The 19,628-nt window shown below is 44.7% G+C and overlaps 1 protein-coding gene across 1 annotated transcript; it reads right to left on the reverse strand.

The window, feature by feature from the left end:
• Window positions 1-3,496: 3,496 nt before the first annotated feature.
• Clec3a (C-type lectin domain family 3 member A) lies at window positions 3,497-13,920 on the reverse strand. The gene is made up of 3 exons (XM_041651025.1): window positions 13,806-13,920; window positions 8,076-8,159; window positions 3,497-4,125 (listed from the first exon to the last, which is right to left on the reverse strand). The coding sequence occupies exons 1-3, from the start codon at window positions 13,918-13,920 to the stop codon at window positions 3,734-3,736; spliced, it is 591 nt and encodes a 196-aa protein (XP_041506959.1). The 3' UTR covers window positions 3,497-3,733.
• Between the last annotated feature and the right edge of the window lie 5,708 nt (window positions 13,921-19,628).

A 19,628-nucleotide genomic window follows, 5' to 3' on the forward strand; every position in this document is an offset into this window, starting at 1 on the left:
TATTTTCAGTGGGGGGAAAAAAAACAGCAGACACTGGAATAGTACCCGAGGAAAGTCACCTGATGAACTCTGACCTCCACAGTCATTCACACATTCACATGCTTAGGCACACATGAACATTCACACACACACACACACAGAGAGAGAGAGAGAGAGAGAGAGAGAGAGAGAGAGAGAGAGAGAGAAATCAGCTCACACATGTTTATTTAACTTTCAAACTTTACTTGAATTTTGTTTTCCTTATTCTTTAGGCTTATTATAAATTACATCACTTGGGGAACATAAGTTAGGAATTTGCAGATTCACGTACACAGTCACTGCCACAAAGTGTGACTTTCTCTCGAGATGCCGACACCCTTGTCTTCAGATGTGTACCATCCTTTACCTTTATGAGTCTTTCTAAACACTTTAGAGCCACTACCTCTGCTCTCTTCTGATTCGTCATGACATTCCTTCCATGCACAGCATAGTAGTCCACCACCTCGCTATAAGTGAATGGCTGTTCTGAAGGGAGAGGGGAACTTCTCCAGCTGCTGGTGGCTCTGTTGGGCTGTGGTTTCTGGTTGCTACTGCTGCTACTTTGCTGTCTTGCTCCTTGCAAGGATGACCCTATCTTACACAATCTTGGGGTGGGGGACATCCAAACTCGGCCATCTACATGTGGTCCTGGAATCCTTAACCCAGGCCTTGCAAAGATTTCAAGGACAGTAGCTTCAGAGTCAATGTCTTCTCACCTGTTTACTCGAATTATGACCCTCAATGATGATTCTGAGCCATGAATGGGAATCTGCCCCATCATCTGTTGGGACAGATTTCACCAAGTCACAGCCAGGTCCCTGGTTGCTGAGGGTGTGGTGGGTTTGCCACTGCTTCTGGGCATGTGAGTTGGGACAGCCATCACCTCTCTCATTGTGTTTTTCTTCCATATAATAAAATAAATCTACTTCCCAGTGTTGTTCTGATGAAAATTGAGAATTGTGTCAAGTTTAGCACAGAACCTGGGATGTGATGGGAATGTGCTGTTCATTCGTGTTTGTTCAATTCATTTCCCTCTCCCTCCTTAACTCCCTCCCTCCTCTCATCCTCTCCCTCCCCACCTCGTGCTCCTGTGTGGTGTGTGTCTGTGTGTATTCATGTGTGTGCATGTGCCATATAGGCCAGGCTAGCTCATCCCGAAGGTCCCAGGAGTACCCCAACTCATCGCATAGTACAGGGTTACAGATGCACACTGCCACACTCAGCCTTTTGTGTGTCTTTCTAGGTCTGAACTCACTTCTTGAAGCGAGTGCTTTGGCAACTTAACCACTGCCGCCTATTAATGTTATCTTTCAGGAGACAATGATGACATTTGGGTTGGCTAGGATCAACCAAATATAATGGCAATTACATATGTTTAATGTCTCCCCTGCTCCCCGAGCCCACTCCTATCTCCCATGTCCCATCTCAAAACTGTGCCTCTTCAAGGCCAGTTTAAATTGTTCTCCAAATACACCAGTGTCCCAGTTTGATCAAACCCAGGCCTTTTCCCTCTTAAATTCTGTCCAGTTTGATATAAATGTCATAATCTAAATAAATGCAATCAATATATAAACACATCCACACTGATCAGATTTGGGGCTTTATTGTGCAATGAAAAAACAAACCTAAAATTTAATTCTAAGCCTATGTAATTCAGCTCTTGGGAGCAGGACATTATTCACAAAGGAAAAAAAATATTTGTTTGAAGGACAGAATATATTCAGAATTGTTTATTTCTGCAAAAACCCATTTCCCCTAAGCCTTAAATTTATGTTGCTGCTTTTAAGCAATGAAGTTATTTTTATAAAATCTAGTTAAGCAGTTTAATGGAAATAGCATTGTTTGAATAAAAAATTGCACACATGTGTGACTCTGAAATAGTATTATTTAAGCCCCACTTTCAGCTTCTAATGACAAATTGCCCCTCATAGAGTGAAATACATAATGAAAATGGAAGGGATATATATGTAAAGGAAGTTAAAAAATATTGTTATTATGCATAAAAGGAGACTGCAAGGATGTGTAAGTAAAGGGAAAGAGGTGTTTTTCTTTTGTTGTTGTCTAAATAGGGTCTCACGTAACCTAGAGTGGCTCTAAACATGACCTTGGACTCCTAAACCTTTTGCCTCCACCTCCCCAGTGCTGGGATTATAGGCTTAAGAGTCCTGTTCTTGTGGGTCAGGTCTTCCTGCATGCTAGACAAGCATTCTACCCACCTAAACTGCATCCCAGACCCTGCCTTGTCTTTCTCTGATTTCTTTGCCCTCAACAGAAACTCTACCTTAGCCTTGCTCATTGACTAGAAGTTGTTAGAGAATGCTGAGAGCAGAAATTGAGCAAATACACTGACTCACTTTGGGGGGCAGTCTTGAGTGGGTGGGGAATTTGAAGAGTAGATGAGAACCTCTTCGGACATCCCTATTCTGATATGGCAGACAAGATCCATGCCCCACCAGGGATCATGGCATCTGAAAGCAAGGGCATAGGCCAACGGGATGGATGAAATTAAGCAGCATGCTGGAAAGGTTGGGGATTATATGGCACCTAGAATCTCCGACTTGGGACATTCTTATCAACCAAATACATCCTCGCACTTTTTAGAGTGTATTTGATGGTGGTCCCAAGGGCTGTAATGGGACTGAAAACTTTGTTGCCTAGAGACATTTTTGGTGTGTGTTCTTGGTGACAGCGCTAGAAACAAACCTAGCATACATCCAGCCATACATACTTGGTAAGAATAATAAATGACAGTTTTGGTTTATATGTTTATCATACACTATAGCTGAAGGTCATTTGATTGCTTCTGTCCCCTCAAGGACCCTGATATGACAATTTTGAAAAACATTGTATGCCTTAAGGAGATAGGTTCATCTAGGTGATTGGGGACACTCCTTTGAAAGGAGACCCTGCTTGTCATCTCTTTCTGCTCCGGTTTAAGGTGCTACCACTTTTCCTTGCTAATGATCTGCCGTCCTCACCGTTGGCCACGTCCCAGTGGCTGCTTAACCTTTGTCTTTGAGCCACTAAGACTACAAGCTGCGCAAACCTCACTTGGTTTTACAAATGTCTCTGTCAGGCATCTTATTGTACTGCTGGAAAGATAGTATACTCCACTGCGTTTTCAACTGCTCTTTTATTGTGTTCATACTTAGAAAAAGAAGTATATAGTGAAAGCCTACCATGTTAGACCCACAGAATCTTCACACAGCTTGAGTATGCTAATGTGGGAGGGGGGCATTTAGAGGCACCTGGAATTTTTCCCTACAACATGGAGAGCACTCTACAATAGTCACACAACCGGGAAATCAACCACTGACAACATTTCTCAAAATGTATCTCCATCACGACTGAATTTTAAAGGGGAATCTTCCAGGTAGCCCAGTCTTGTTTTCCTGTCTTGAAGAAGCACACGGATATTATATTTTTCAAATAGGCCAGGTCTATCCACTGGAGATGGCCAAGGAGAGTGGGAAAAGGGTTTGGCAGACCATTTTCAGAAGTCCCTTTCTTACCGTGTCCGGGTCATTCTTTTCTCATCCCCCTTGCAAGATGAAGGGTAACACCCCAATGAGCTACAGTAGAAACACAGTCTGACTCTATCTATCTACAGAGATCAATCTTTACACGGCAACCTTGCATTTAATCAATGTAATTTTGACTTACTTAGGGTGACTACTAGCTTATTTACTTGGGAGGGATATCGGGGAGAGGCTTGCTAAGGGATGATAAACTCACATATGTACCTCTTGCTACTTCGACAGGCCTCATCACTCCATTTGCCCTGAGCTGACTGGGAGAACAGAACACAGTTTTCCCGCTTGCCACCACTGGGCTGGGCACGGTCCCAGTTGAGAAAGGAGACGGCGAATCCGTGGACATCGAGGAACTTGCCTTCTGTGACCATGTCATTTATGCCCAGCCAAAAGTCGTTGACACCCGGCAGACTCCTCTTACTATAGTCACGGAGGGCGCTGATTTCGTCGGAGTTCCTAGGGACAGCCAGGGTTCCTCCCTTGGAAATGCAGTCTTCGTTGGCTTCATGGTAGTGTTTCAGGCCTTCTGAAGCAAGGTAGCATTTCCTATGGACTTTGGTGCCTCGAAGGCAGACTGTGAAGAGGGGAAGTTGGATAATGAAACAGGATGCCTTTTGTGTACGACCACACCTAACACCGGACCTAGCAAGCACGGATAGATGTTTGTGTCTTGATTAATTTGTGGACAGTAACGAGCTGCCATTGATGGTTTTATTCATTCCAGACACAATAAATAATAAGCACTCGCCAGTTCAACAACCCCCTGGCTTGGTGGCTTGGCTTGAAAGTGTGGTGTTTTGTCATCCGCATTTGTCAGGTTGTTGACGCTTAGAGAAATTATTACAACTTGACATGCCCCCAAAGGGTTTAGAGAGCGTATAATGAATTCATACCCACAAAAGACTCAAAACATAACCTTAAGCCCTAGGTTACTTTGATAGAATTTGTAGCCCAGTTGATGTAAGGAACCGCACGGTGGGTTTCCTTGGGACTTTTAGAATGGAATGGGATTGCGTAATAATTTAAAAAGCAAACACAAACCACCTGTGACAGGGCATGCCTATAAGTGTAGCACTTGAGAGGTTGAAACAGAATGCTTGCCTATGAATTTGAGGTCAGCTGGATCTACAGTTCCAGGCTGGCCAGCCCTACATAGACAGACCTTGTCTCAAAAAAGAAAAAGAAGGAAAAAAGGAAGGGAGGGAGGGTGGGAGGGAAGAAGGAAGGAAGGAAAAAAGCAGACAAAAAGTCAATGAGAAAAGTGTCTCCCCACTTTGGTTTGTTTGCTTGCTTTTTGACACAGGATCTCTCCCTCTCTATCCCCCACCGTGTGTGTGTGTGTGTGTGTGTGTGTGTGTGTGTGTGTGTGTATACACGTGCGCAAGTGTATATACACCTGCCACAGTGCATTTGGCAGAGGACAATATGTGGGAGTCTGTTCTCTCCTTTCTTTAAGTGGGCCTCAGGAGTCAAACTCAGGCTTGGCGGCAGGCACCTCTGCCTGTTGAGCCATCTTGCCAGCCCTCATTGTGGTTGTTGCAGACATGGTCTCATGTAGTCCAGGACGGCCTCAGATTCACTATGTAGCTTGGGATGACCTTCAGCTTCTGATTCTGCTGCCTCTACCTCCTGGTTCTGTGGCATTAGCAGGCATGTGTCATCATACCCTGGTTTTGTATGTGGTGCTGAAATGGGACCCAGGGCTTTGGGTTTGTGAGGCAAGCATTCTGTCAACTCAGCTGAAGCTGTGTCCTAAAAACAAGAGTCTTGACACAGATACCAGGCTGATGTGGAATTTTCTCTATAGCCAACTCTGGCCTTGAATGAGCCTGTACTACTAAGTGCTGGGATTACAGGGCTTGTACCACCATGCCCAGTGGAACTGTGGTTTTCTTACAAAGAGGACTGGGGACTAGTAATATTGCTTAGGTCACCCAGGGTAAAAGAAACCAACAGATAGTTCAAGGGTTTAGTACTGTTGAGCCACGCTCCAGAGTCATGGAGCATGATTTAAGTCTCCCTCCCTCACATTTAATATAAATTATTGGAGAAGTCAGTGTAAAGTGACTATTCAACACATATACTGAAAAATTAATTTTTAGGCAGTAGCCTACTATGGTGGTGCATGTCTCTAACCCCAGAATTTGGGAGGTGGAAGCAGAGTGTTCAGGAGTTCAAAGTCAGCCTCAGCTGTGTAGTGAGTTTGAGCCCATACTGCTCAACACGAGACCCTGTCTCAGAATAAAGCATTAATGGTGTCAGAACACACAGAAAGAGTAACGTGATTTTTCTCATTACACAGGATCCTTTGCCCTTGCTTTAGCTTTCCAATTATGTATCCCTGGAAAGCTGGTAAAAGGAGGGTTATCACCCTGTTCCTAGGCAGCATTGTGTATGGTGAAGGTGATCCTGATTTAGTAATATACACTAGCTTGGGAGTTGTGACTACTTGATGAAAAGCTGTGATTGCTACCTGATGGCGCTAACTTTAATAGGTAGGCGTCCTGTAGGGACCCTCAGAGCTCCACTCTTGAAGCAGGTATAAGAGACCTTGGTTCCTGGTATCCATCCCTAGGACAGGGATACTCTGGACCTGTGAATTCTGCTCTCACTCATTCATCTTTTCAGAGCACAGCTCCTGGCCAGAAGTGTGTGCAGCTAGCAGGCCATGGAGGAGGGCTTCTCTCCAGACATAGTCTTTCAGCAGGCTGGGGCCCTAGCCAATATCATAATCATCTTATGTTGGGTGGAGCCTTGTGGACCTGTTTCATCAGGGGCTCCCTGAAGGCCCTCAGTGAACATCTGGTAGGCAATGCTTCATTCCAGTCATTTAGTATTCCTTTCATTATGTTTCCCCACCAATAAAGAAGGTAATTAGGGCTGGGCATGGTGATGCATGCCCCTAATCCCAGCACTCTTTGTTAGGTTGAGGCCAGCCTGGTCTGTATGGTTAGTTCCAGAACAGTCAGAGCTACATAGTAAGACCCCGTCTCAAGCAAGCAAGCAAGCAAGCAAGCAAGCAAGCAAGCAAGCAAGCAAACAGAAGGTATTTAAGACCTGGCCTTTAAATTATCTTCGTGTGTGTGTGTGTGTGTGTGTGTGTGTGTGTGTGTGTGTATCCCTGTGTGCGTGTTCCAATGTGTGTTTCTGTGTGTCTGTGTGTGTTTCTTTGGGTGTGTCTGGGTGTGTGTCTGTGTGTATCTCTGGGTATGTGTGTGCGCATCCCTGTGTCTGTGTCCGTGCATGTGTTTCTGTGTATATGTTTTTATGGGTATATTTCTGTGTATGTGTTTTTATGTATGTGTTTGTGTGTGTGTGTTTGTATGTTTATATTTCTCTCTGTGTGTGTGAGTGTCTGTGCATGTGTTTCTGTGTGCATGTTTCTCTGTGTGGAAGCCAGAGGACAAAGTCGTGTGTCTTCCTCAATTGCACTCCACCTTGTTTTCCTAGTGGGCATTTCACTGTACCTAGAGCTCTATGATTCAGCTAGACTGGCTGCCCAGTGATCCCCATGGAGCCTCCTATATTCTCACCCTAGCTCTAGACCTGGATGCCCTGGAACTCGGAGATCTGCTTGTCTCTGCCTCCCGAGTCCTGGGGTTAAAGGCGTGTGCTATGTTTTTTCAGACCTAGGCCAGCTGGCCTTGGTGAGATCCCAATAGAACATCCCCATTGTCTTAGTGTGTGGGTGCACCCCTCGTGGTCCTGAGTTCCTTGCTCGTGCTCCGTCTCCTTCTGCTCCTGATTTGGACCTTGAGATTTCTGTCCGGTGCTCCCGTGTGGGTCTCTGTCTCTGTCTCCTTTCATCGCCTGATGAAGGTTAATATTCCTGAGGATGCCTATGTGTTTGTCTTTGGATTCACCTTCTTATTTAGCTTCTCTAGGAACATGAATTATAAGCTCAATGTCCTTTATTTATGGCTAGAAACCAAATATGAGTGAGTACATCCCATGTTCCTCTTTTTGGGTCTGGCTTACCTCACTCAGGATAGTGTTTTCTATTTCCATCCATTTGTATGCAAAAGGACTAGCTGAACATAGCGGACAATGAGGAATACTGAGAATTCAAGAACAATTGCAGTGGGTTTTTGATCCTACTGCACGTACTGGCTTTGTGGGAGCCTAGGCAGTTTGGATGCTCACCTTACGAGACCTGGATAGAGGTGGGCAGTCCTTGGGCTTCCCACAGGTCAGGGAACCCTGATTGCTCTTCGAGCAGATGAGGGAGGGGGAATTGATCGGGGGAGGGGGAGGGAAATGGGAAGCGGTTGTGGGGACGAGGCAGAAATCCTTAATAAATAAATAAATTTAAAAAAAAAAAAAAAAGGCGTGTGCTAGCACGTCTGGCTGTCGATGTCTTTTGTTTTTTTATCATGCTTTGTCTTTTGTTTCTTTCTTTCTTTTTTTTTTTTAAACAAACAAACTCCAGAACTCAACGTGCGATCTGGATGAGTTTAATCCTGGCAATGACTGGTTCTCGCCTGCTCCCCTTCCAGACCAGACTCTGGTGACCGAGTGTCTCACCTGTCTGCAGAGCTTGCATCTCCTTCAGGGCATTGACTTCCCGCCACAGCTTTTCAACTTGAGACTTCAAGTCACCATCCTTTTCTGGGCACCGTTGTAGTGGGTAGGATGGAAAACATTTGATTAGATGAAATGGAAATATATTTTTTAAAAAGGAATCTGTGAGGGTGATCTTAGCTAAGATTCCTACCTCTGGGGGATGCAGAGGAACTGACCATCTCCCACAACCAGGCAAGACTTTCAGTGGGGGGATTAGGACCCCAACCCAACCACATAACCTTCAACCTACAATTTATCCTGCCTACAAGATGTGCTGAGTAAAAGCAGTGCAGAAATTGTGAAAGTGGCCAATCAATGTCTGATCCAGCTCAAGACCCATACCATGAGAAGGGGCCCACCCCAGATGCTGGCTGGGTGGTCAGGACCCAGAGGCTGGACAACCTAGAGACCAAGGATAGAACCAAACACAACTGGGGGGAAAAGTCAATGAAATAATTCCTAATGATATTTTTGCTATACTCAGATATAGGTGCCTAGCCCAATTGTCATCAGAGAGACTTCAACCAGCACCTGATGGAAACAGATGCCAAGACCCACAGTCAAACATTACGCAGAGCTCCGAGAATCCTGTGGAAGAGGTGGAGGAAGAATTGTAAGAGCCAGAGGGGTCAGGGATACCACAAGAAAACCCACAGAATCAACTAACCTGGGCTCATAGGGGCTCACAGAGACTGAGCCGATAACCAGGGAGCCTGCATAGGACTGACCTGGGCCCTCTGCACGTGTGTTACAGTTGTGTAGCTTGGTCTTCTTGTGGGACTCCTAACAGTGGGAGCAGGGGCTATCTCTGACTCTGTTGCCTGCCTCTGGGATCTTTTCCTTCTACAGAGTTGCCTCATCCAGCCTTAATAGGAGAGGAGAAGCCTGGTCTCATTGCAACTTGATAGACCATGGCTGGCTGCTATCCATGGGAGGACTGCCCTTTTCTGAAGAAAAATGGAGGAGGAAGAGTGGATGGGGATGTGGGAGGAACTGGGAGGTGAGAAGGGAGGGGAAATCGCAGTTAGAATGTAAAAAGCAAGCAAACAAACAAGCAAACAACAAAATGACAGATTTGGAATGCAAAATCTAAGGCAGTGGAGGTTCTGATGAAGCCAAGTCAAATGTGCCCTGGAAACAACACACGAAGAGAACCTGGGTGACAAGGTTTGTAGGAACTTTGCAGATGGTATCTGCTCTCATCTCTCCTTACCAAGCTTATCTCTGTATCTTGCACAGACTTTCCTGATAACCCTGGAAGTTAGCATCCCCACTACTATACTAACCTTCCCCAAACCTTGTTTGCTTTCCTTCAGAGCGCCATCTAGGCTTTACTTACTTAATTTTCTTAGTTTTATCATCCACAATTCTCCTTATGCTTGACATGATGCTGAACATGAATGGTGCTTGTACTGGGGGCATATACTTTGTAGGATGTAAAAAGGTTCATGTTATTTGAATGTTAATGGAGGATGAGGGTGAGTGCCATGAGCTAAAGGCCATGGTGGGTACGGCCAGGACTCAGATTTAGGGGGACTCACCTCCCTCACGCTGGAACCTTCTGCGGCTGATAAGGTATGGTGGAGGTGCAGTGGCTCCTGGCAGGATTGGGTGATAAAGGATCAGGGAAAATTTACCTATGGGAGCATCACCACCTACTATTTCTCCTTATTCCTTGTTTTCCATCCACCTCATTTCCTTGTTTCTTCTCCCTTCATCCTTCACCCCCTACTCCAACCCCTTGGTGGTATTAGAGATTAAACCCGCGGTCTTATATCTTATGTGTGCTAGTTAAGGGCTCTATCGATAATCCCAGTTATTTATTCTTGAATGTTCTTAGATGCGGCCAAAGAATCTTCATGATTGTTTATGGACAACTTCAGTCGTACATAAGTGAGTAGCTGTGGCTAAATCCAAATTCTAGAAGGATGGGGACTGTCTTAGTGACCACTAAGAACCAAATACTAAACATGAATATATTATAAGATCATACACATTAGGCTGTGAGATCAGTTCTTTCACTGTCTCTGAGATAGACACTCTTGTCTGGAAGCTTACAGAAGAGGGGGCAGAGAAACAGAAAGCCAAATCCACCCTCTGAATGTCTCCCAGTCCGTAAGATGCAGAACTCAAGCGTGGGTGTCTCTGGCTTCCAGCCTGCTCTCTCCCATCCCTCTGATCTGTTTCTGCAAAGCAGCTGTCTCTACCTCCTTGGTCCCCAACACATGGACTTAGGCAGAGATGTCACGTAAAGATGATTATGAACTATCTCCAGCTGTCTCTTTGTGGGGGCTGCTATATAGAAACTCGGTTTTGTGGGATGGGAAGGTGGCTCAGCCAGGAAAGTGCTTGTCAAATTTGCCCTTCCTGAACCCAAGGTTAACTAATGAAGCCAGACATGGTGGCTTGTTTATAATCCCAGTTTGAGAAGTAGTTATAGGCAGATGCCTGGGGCTCCCTGGCCAGTCAGCCTAGCCTACTTGTCAGAACTCCAGGCTAAAAAAAAAGCCCTTCTGAAAAAAACAAAAACAAATAACTAAGGTGGGTGACATCTGAGAAATGATATTTGAGGCTGGCCTCTGGCCTCCACATGCATGTGCACACTTGTGAACACATACTGACACATGTGTGCACAGGCATACACGAAAAGACAATCGGTTTTGTGTCTCTGATTTCTTGGGAGAGCATAAAGTCCAGCATCTTAGTTCTCTGTCCCCTTAAACTTGTGCTTCACGAGCCAGATGTTTTCACATTTGGGCCAGGAAACTGCCTTCTGGGGTACTCAGCATCCCTTCCCCCACCTCTGTTTCACTTGACATTGTACATCCGTTCTTAAGCACTGAACAGCTCAACTGAAGAATATAATTACCCAAAGATGTTTTCCTGCGAGACCACTCAAGCTGGAATAAATAAAGGGGGCATTTAGGATGCAAACCCATCAGCGACTAGGGCCAGGTTTGCAAAGGCCTCTGAGGTGTTGCTTCCAACTTACAAGCTGTCAGCTAGACACACAGTTCATCCCCCTTCCTTCCCGCTCAGCTTCCAGCTCCTTTCTATTTAAATAAGTAGCTGTAAACACCATCATTAGCACAAAGACACATGCGTTCCTATTAGGCTCCGGGGAGATCATTATGGCAGCCATCACCTGGGTGCCTTGGTGGCTTCCTTTCTCCGTTGCTCAGGTGGATGAACAGAAGGAATGCCCCGAGGAGCTAGCTCACTCTAAAAGGTATATTTTATTCATTAGTATAACACGTAATTTGTTGAGACCCGCGAAGTAAGCACTCGGGGAACACTTGTATTTGCTGCTTAACTGCCGTTGCCGCTGTGAGTCTCTTAAAAGGTCTCCTGTTCTTTGGTGGTCATGATTGTGTGGCGTCAGACCCAGGATAGAAAAGCACAACAAACATTTCCAGCAAGGTGTGGGGTTGTCCCACTGAGTGAGAATAGCATAGACTGGTACTGTCAATTGAAGAGGCAATTAGAGAGTCTGATTCACAGAGAATGCCGCTTCTAGAAGGTACGCCACAGTCTCTCAGTACAAGGACGCACATATGTGCACAAAGGTCACATGTGGAACACTAGGCACTACATAAACATTGCCAAGAAAGAACCCATGAAGCCTGAGCCTCCCCAAACATTAAAGTAACATAGCCAGCTGTTAAAATGAGGGAAATACGCTTCCACTTATAGCTATCTGAACTGAACACGGGAAGTCAATTTATTTACTTGCCAAATCCCTGCAATGCCAATCTGGGAGAGATTTATCTACTGTTATTAGCAGTAGATAATTCTGGGTAAGGACTGGAGTGGGGAAGGTGGATTTTACTTTTATGTTGTTGGTAGTTTTATGTTTTTGAGACAAGGTCTTAGTGAAGCCCAGGCTACCCTTAAATCTGCTCTACCACGGTTGAGCCTAGTCTTGAACTCATGGTCCCCTGCCTCGACCTCCCATGTGCTAGGGTTACAAATATGTGTCACCACTCCAGCCTTGGCTTTCACATTCGACTCTAGAAATGTTGGCATTATTTCAAGGCACTCGAAATATTTAAAAAACAAAATAAGTGAATGTGTGGGAAAAGGAGTAACCAACAAATCTAGGCCGATGGCTTTTCCTCTTGTAGAGCTGACTTTTATTTGACCTGAAGGCAATGACTTTGAGTCTTGGGGGAAATAGTTAAGATGTGTCTGCAACTGATTAAAATAACATGCCTGCCGGGGGTGACCTGAGGATAGAAGAGATCAGGGAGCTAGAAAGAGCAAGAAGCTCACATATATATATATATATATATATATATATATATATATATATACCCTCTCCCCACAGTTGCATCTTCAGTAGAGAAGGGAGAGGCTCAACAATATGCCACGCCACTGTGTCTGCTCTCTCCCTTCTTCCTCCGTCCTCACCGGCTGTGATAGACTTCACCCCTCAAGAGAAATATCTGAAACTTTCATTTAAAGAGTTCGCAGGGAGAGGCAAATACATGATACGGGAAAACATCTCTGCTTAAGAAAACGTCCCTCAGAAAGACTTTCATAAACACCCCTAGGAAATGGCCCTTGAGAAGAAGAAGAACAAAACAAAATAAAAAAAAACCCACAAGCAGCAGCAGCAGCAACAACAACAAAACCCCCAAGGGGAGTCATCATCCACTGGTGACGTGTGGAATCTAGACTTGAGTGGAGGTTTTTTGTTTGTTTGTTTGTTTGTTTGTTTTGGTTTTTTGAGATAGGAACTCACGTAGCCCAACCCCGAACTCCCTCTCCAAAGATGACTTTGAAATCCTTGTCTTCCTGCCTGCACTCCCAAGCGCGTCAGCCACCCGTTACAGCTTGGCTTTGCGTTGACCAAAGTGAAAATGGCAAGGAAACAGTGCTACAATATTTATGTTGAGACACCCTGTTAGGAAAGTGGCTCAGAGCCTGAGATAAAATGTCACTGGGCCCACTGCATTTCTCTTTTGCTTTGGTTTCTGCCACAGGCAGGCACAGTCTCATCATCTTGGCTGTTTGCAGCTGCGAAATTTTTGTCTCTTAACCTAGCATAAACCCACCTCAAATCTAGCTACGCTTGATGAGTGAATTCCATGTCAAAATATCTTGAAGTTCTGTCTGATTTTGTGTTGACAGGTTCTTAAATTAAAGAGACATCAGTACTCTGTGATATGAAAACTTAGATCCACGGTTTCAACAGCTGTCCCAAGGCTGATAGGGATGAGGAAATAAACCCACAGGATAATCAGTGACAAAAGGAAGCCCCAGTTGCCCCAGTCATCTTATTTAATGAGATTTAGTGAGCTTACAAATATATTTGAATGTATTTATATCCAGGAGATCACAGGGCACCGCCAATGAGTGTATTTTTTTCCCTTCATCCATAAAGCCCTGTGTCCTCAGGTCCGTGTGAGCTCTAGCTCAGAACTGTTCCACACTAGCGAAACTCATAGGACAAAGGACGCATAATAGAGACTGTTTTGATTATAAGAGATGTTTTTCAATAATAATGTTACTAAAATCTAGTACATGTTTTCTTTAAATAGCAAACTCCAAATGTCACCGGATCCCCGCAAAGCCACACACCCACGGTGTAATGATAGTCTCCTAGCGCAGTTAGGGCATGAACCTTGTCCTGTACCTCCCCTGCCTGAGTAAGCCGAGGGTTTTTGCTGGGCAGTCAAGTCCCTTTACCTTTCACGCGGCGTTTGCTGTGTTTCCTGGCTTTCATTCTGGATGGGTAACTGTTGGTCTGATCCAGGAGTAAGCTGGCCACCAGGATACAAATGACAAGTCCATTCTTGGCCATGGCTCTGGGACAGGCCAGTCTGGCCACTTGGTCAGCAGCTCTGGAACAACTAGGGAGAAGAGAAACTGGGAGGCCACATCTTGCTCTGGGCTGCCTGGGGCTGACTTTATATAAAGGAACTGCAAGGTTGGCTAGAAGCCTGCTGACGAAAGACTGGAATATTCCTCCGGCCATGGCATAAGAAGGCCCCCTGTTCTTACACCTCATGCTGGGCTCCTATTAGTTTATTTTTATTCTGTTTTCATTTTCAGATTGATTTGCCTTTTCAGAGTATATTTGAGTAAAAGAAAAAATTGCCTTTAAAAAAATATATATGTAATATATTTGATATATATTGTATACATTAAGATCTGGGAAGTGTGAGGTCTCTGTGAAGGCCCAATATATAATTAGAGCTCTGAAGTATATTAAATGTCTGAAAAATGAATCCAGTTTTCAGAGTTAAAAAAAAATGTCCAAATTGCTAAGTGTGATGTGATTCAGTGGTACAGTGTTCGCCTGGCAGATGTGAGACACTGGGATCAGCTCTTAGCAACGGAAAATAAAGTGATACTAGGATCCCTCCCCCCAAGGAAAAAAACCTGAACCCTGTTAGGGAAGTTCCTGGATATGCATTGTGTTTGCATGTGTGTGTGTCTGTGTGTGTACGGGGAAGCATATCACAAACCCATGTGAAAGCCAGAGGCAGTTCTTTCCTTCTACCATGTAGGTCTCCGGGTTCAGACTCAGTTCTTCACTAAGGTTCCCAGGGTCAGAGATGACACTACAGTCTACTTTTCACTGACTTTGGAAGGCTTGGGCTGTGAAAATGAGCTTTGATTGAATAAGGGGAAAAGATCAGTGTGTAAAACAAACATTGATTCCACAATTGATCAAAAATACTTTTTGCCAGCTTTGCAAATCCCTTCCTCAGAGGATGAAACATTCAAGCTGCCAAACAATGATGAAAAGCCAATTGTTATCTTAGATCTTTGAGCACACTGCCCTCACATGACCCTTGCAAGGTAAGGTATCTTTTTTTTTTTTTCTAAATAAATGTATAATGTTTTCCAGAAAAACCCTCCTGATACCTCTTATATTCTCTTTAAGTCTCAACCAAAATTCCTTGCTTCCTTCTTTTCAAGTTAGGAGGATTTATTTATTTTGGATTTTATTTTAGCTTTAAAAATGATTATTTTATATGCATGCGTGGTTTGCTTGCATGTACCTATGCGCATCGTGAATGCCTGGTGCTCACAGGGGCCAGAAGAAGGCATTGGATCTGAGAGAACTAGAGTTACAAATGGTTGTGAGCTTCAGGTAGGTGCTAAGAATCGAACCTGGGTCCTCTTCAAGAGCAGTACGCCAGCTCTCCAGCCCCAGGAGAATTTATTTATTTTTTTTATAGAGTAGCATTAAATTTAGAGAGATATTGAGGAGAAAGTACACAGACTTCCTTCATATCTTACTACCCTTCCTGTGCCCACCAGCACAGTTCTTCCCTACTGGTAACATTTTGAATCAGTGTGGTGAATTTGTCACAATCAATGAATGAGTATCGATATATTACTTATGAACTAAAGTCGACAGTGAATAGTGTCTGGGAGGATTTGTTACTTGTACTGTCCATTCTGTGGGTGTGAACAAATGGACAGGATGCGTCCATGGTTATACTATCCTAACCAATGGTGTCAATAATCTGAGCCTCTTGGTTCATTAAACCATCCCTGTCGGATGCTCCAATCCCCTAGACACACTTGCTCTATAATCTTGTTCCCTCTCAGGGTTTCAGACTTTTTGTCAGGGACTCACCCATTGAATCTGCCCCCCTCCAACTCTATGTCTGGCTTCCCACAGGACATCTCTGGCTTAATATCTTAGAGCTGTTTCAAATCTATGATGGTTAAAAATGAAATTCTGTTTTTTTCCCTATGAATGTCCTGTGAATTAAAAAAATAATGTTCCAGCCGGGCGATGGTGGCGCATGCCTTTAATCCCAGCACTAGGGAGGCAGAGGCAGGCGGATCTCTGTGAGTTCGAGACCAGCCTGGTCTACAGAGCTAGTTCCAGGACAGGCTCCAAAGCCACAGAAAAACCCTGTCTCAAAAAACCAAAAAAAAAAAAGTTCCATTTTCTGACTTCTGACCCTGTCTTTCCCATCACAATAATGTCTTCAGCATCCACTCAATGGGCCAAATGAGAACTCTGGAAGTTATGTTTGAGTATGGCCTTAGCTCTCTAACACCCCAGTCCCCATAACCATTCCCACAGCCATGCTGAGACAATAGATCTTTCTTTTAAATTTAAAAATCAAACCTGATTTCAACAGTTGTTTATGAGGCTTACATACCCCTGCTATCTCCCCTAGCTCCTCCTGGTGACCCTGGTCAAAGGGACTGCTTGCCAAGTTTGAATTATAGTTAATAATCACTTTAATCATAACAAATGGACTATGTCCCCCACAGAGGCTTTCAAGACCCCTTTCCTGTGGCCTTCTACCTCATCCCTCCCAAACTTGAACTGTTGTGTATTCTGGTGTGACTGTGGCTGGTCTCTCCTCCTTTCGGTCTGAATTCGGTGTCACCTCCTCACCCAGGCTTTCTCTGCACGGTCTGAGAGGTCCCTACTCTGCTCTTTACACCACACTTTGATACTTGGGCTTCATCGGCTCACTCGCTGGATATCTGTAAGCTAGAGGCTGGGTCAGTGAGCTTGGTTAGACACACAGTACGATCCTTGCTGTATAGCACTTGCTTAGTAAATGCTTGGGAACATGTGGTAGGCAGCTGTGATTCTGTTTCCTTCCAATACGCCTCCATTTCCTTGCAACGAGGCCCAAAACCAGAGGAATACAGCACCTCTACCCACAGAAGTGTGATGAGGCTCACAGGTGGGTTAGCTCTTGGAGTCATGCTTGCTAAGAGGTCATCACTCTGAGGCCCAGGGAGGCTCTGAATATCCAGTAGGTGCTCAGCCCTGTGCTCAGACACAGGCGGAAACCCTGCTTGAGCTCTAAAAAGCTTTTGTTTTACATTTATTTATCCTACTTTAGGTGTGTAGGAACTTTGCTTTCATAGTAACTTGTAGAATAAAGTTATTGGCTGACACTCCCACATCACTGTTCATCACTGAAGGGAGTCAGAGCAGGATCTCAAGCAGGGAAGGAACCTGGAGGCAGGAGCTGATGCAGAGGCCATGGAGGAGTGCTATTTACTGCCTTGCCCCTCTGTCTTTCTTGTAGAACCTCAGCCTGCTTTCTTGTAGAACCCAAGACCATCATCCCAGGAGTGGGACTTCCCATAATGGGCTGGGCCCTCTCCCATCAATCACTAATTAAGAAAATACCTTGTAGGCTCTCCTACAGCCTGATCTTATAGGAGGTGTTTTCTTAATTGAGGCTCCCTCCTCTCAGATGACTTTAGTTTGTGTCAGATTGACACAAAACTACTCAACACATGCCTACATATGTACTATCTACACGCCTGGAACTGGGGATATAGATACAGATGTTTGTGAGTTGCTTCGTGGGTGCTGGATTAGACCCCAAGAGCAACAAATGTTCTTAGTTCCAGCACCCAACGTTAGCTCCTTTTTCCCTTCTTGCAGAGATTCCAAGTTCATCCCAACCCTTCTTTAAAATAAGTAGACTAACTTGCCAAATGATTGGCTAATAGAAGAGATGGGGATAGAGCTCTAAGAACATACTGAGTCTCTATATGCTCTCAAGCTAAAGATTCTCATCCTGCCACACATGATGACTGACGTCAGACATGACCTGTCCTTTTATGTGAATCCTTGCCCCTCAAACCCTGGAAACACGCTCAGAATCTTTAAAAAAAAAAGGAGAGAGAGAGAGAGAGAGAGAGAGAGAGAGAGAGAGACCAATACAGACATGAAAGAGAATGAGTCTGCCATCCCCTTCCCACTTCGTTGAGGGAAGGTAGCCTTCCTCTTCTTGGAGGCTGAACAATTCCTTCTTTGTTAATTAGAATGATGAAACCAGCTTGTCTTCTGGGTTGGACCTGGGCTTCTGAAAGGGCTATTTAAGAAGGAGCACACATTTTTAGACAGGGAATAGGAATTATAAAAATATTGCCTTTAGACAAAAAGTGTCTTGATGAGGATTTTAAAGCTGTCACCAGTACTTTATTTTCTGTAATAAACGTCTGTTTGCCACACATCCTGGGCCACCCTGTGTCACTACCGTGTTTGTTCCCCGGTTGCTATTTTAAAGCCTTCTCTAAGCTATTTTCCAGAGTCTCGAATTCTAACCAGCAAATCCATCCGGCCACATTGTGATTTCGTCTATTAATACTCAAGGCCGAACACGTTTGAAGGCTGAGTTCAGAGGTTCAAGGGCATCACTTAGGGGAGGTCGTGGGATTGAACTTGGAGATGGCATGGCAAGCTGAAATGCGAGCAAGAAAGATCGTTAGGTAGATATGGGCCAGTTACCTTGTTTCTGTTGTTAGTGACTCAAATTGGTGACTCCTGAGAATGTCAACACTTTGAAAAGAGTCAGCGACGGGTTGAAAGGAAGAGGTTATGAGGTTGGGCTACACGGGCAGTAGTGTCTACAGGAATAAAAATTAGCTCTGATAGCAGGAGAGCAAATTTCAGATGTCACAGCTCACTAGTTGTGTGACAGTGGTCAATGACCATTAAGAAAACACAGTTTCTTTACTCATCTTGCAGAAGGACCAAGCAAACTAGAACACACGTAAAGGCGTGCAGAGTTTTGTCATAGCAGATGGCCATTGTGGGATACTCTGGCTTCCCTTTCTACTTCCGTAGGGAAAACCAAGGCCTTATCACACCTATGTACGGCACTCAGACCCACCCTTGCTCTAAACCCAACTTGAAAGACTTAGTCCTGTACTCATCGTACGAAACACTTCTGCTGTGCACACAATTGTCTTTCATGTGTTGATCTCCAACTACATACTGATCCTGTGGAGCACCAGTTCTAATTCTTCTTAATAATAAAAACCCCTGGCCGGGCGGTGGTGGTGCACGCCTTTAATCCCAGCACTTGGGAGGCAGAAGCAGGTGGATTTCTGTGAGTTCGAGACCAGCCTGGTCTACAAGAGCTAGTTCCAGGACAGACTCAAAAACCACAGAGAAACCCTGTCTCGAAAAACAAAACAAAAAAAAATAAAATAAAAATAAAAACCCGGAGATAGATATTAAGGGGTAAAAGCTGAGAGATCAGAGAAGCAGTACAGCCAGCCAGTGTAGAGACCTTTTACCTCTACTGAGTCCTCAGACTGCTGCTGTCTCTACAAAACCTCACGCTGCATGCTCAGACTGCCTCTCTCCTGTCTCCTTCCACCTGATATTCCTCTTTCTGCCCAGCCATATTCCTTCCTGTCTCCACCTCCCTAGTGCTGGGATTAAAGGCATGTGACTCCCAAGTACTAGGATTAAAGGTGTGAGCTATCACCACCTGCATCTGTTTCTCTTTTAGATGGTATCCACAGCTTGTAGCCCAGGGTGGCCTTGAAGTCATAGCGGTCTGTCTGCCTCCGTCTCAGGAGTGCTGGCATTAAAGGTGTGCGCCACCACCGCCTGTCCCCTATGGCTAACTAGTGTCCCCTATGGCTAACTAGTGTCCCCTATGGCTAACTAGTGTCCCCTATGGCTAACTAGTGGCTCAGTTCTGCACTTTGATCTTCAAGGAAGCTTTATTTGTTAGATTACAAACAAAATATCACTACAATCCTGGACAC

The sequence above is a fragment of the Microtus oregoni genome, unplaced genomic scaffold, assembly GCF_018167655.1.
Source record: "Microtus oregoni isolate MIOR12 unplaced genomic scaffold, Mior012 000004F_ref0000308, whole genome shotgun sequence".
NCBI classification, from domain to species: Eukaryota; Metazoa; Chordata; class Mammalia; order Rodentia; family Cricetidae; genus Microtus; species Microtus oregoni.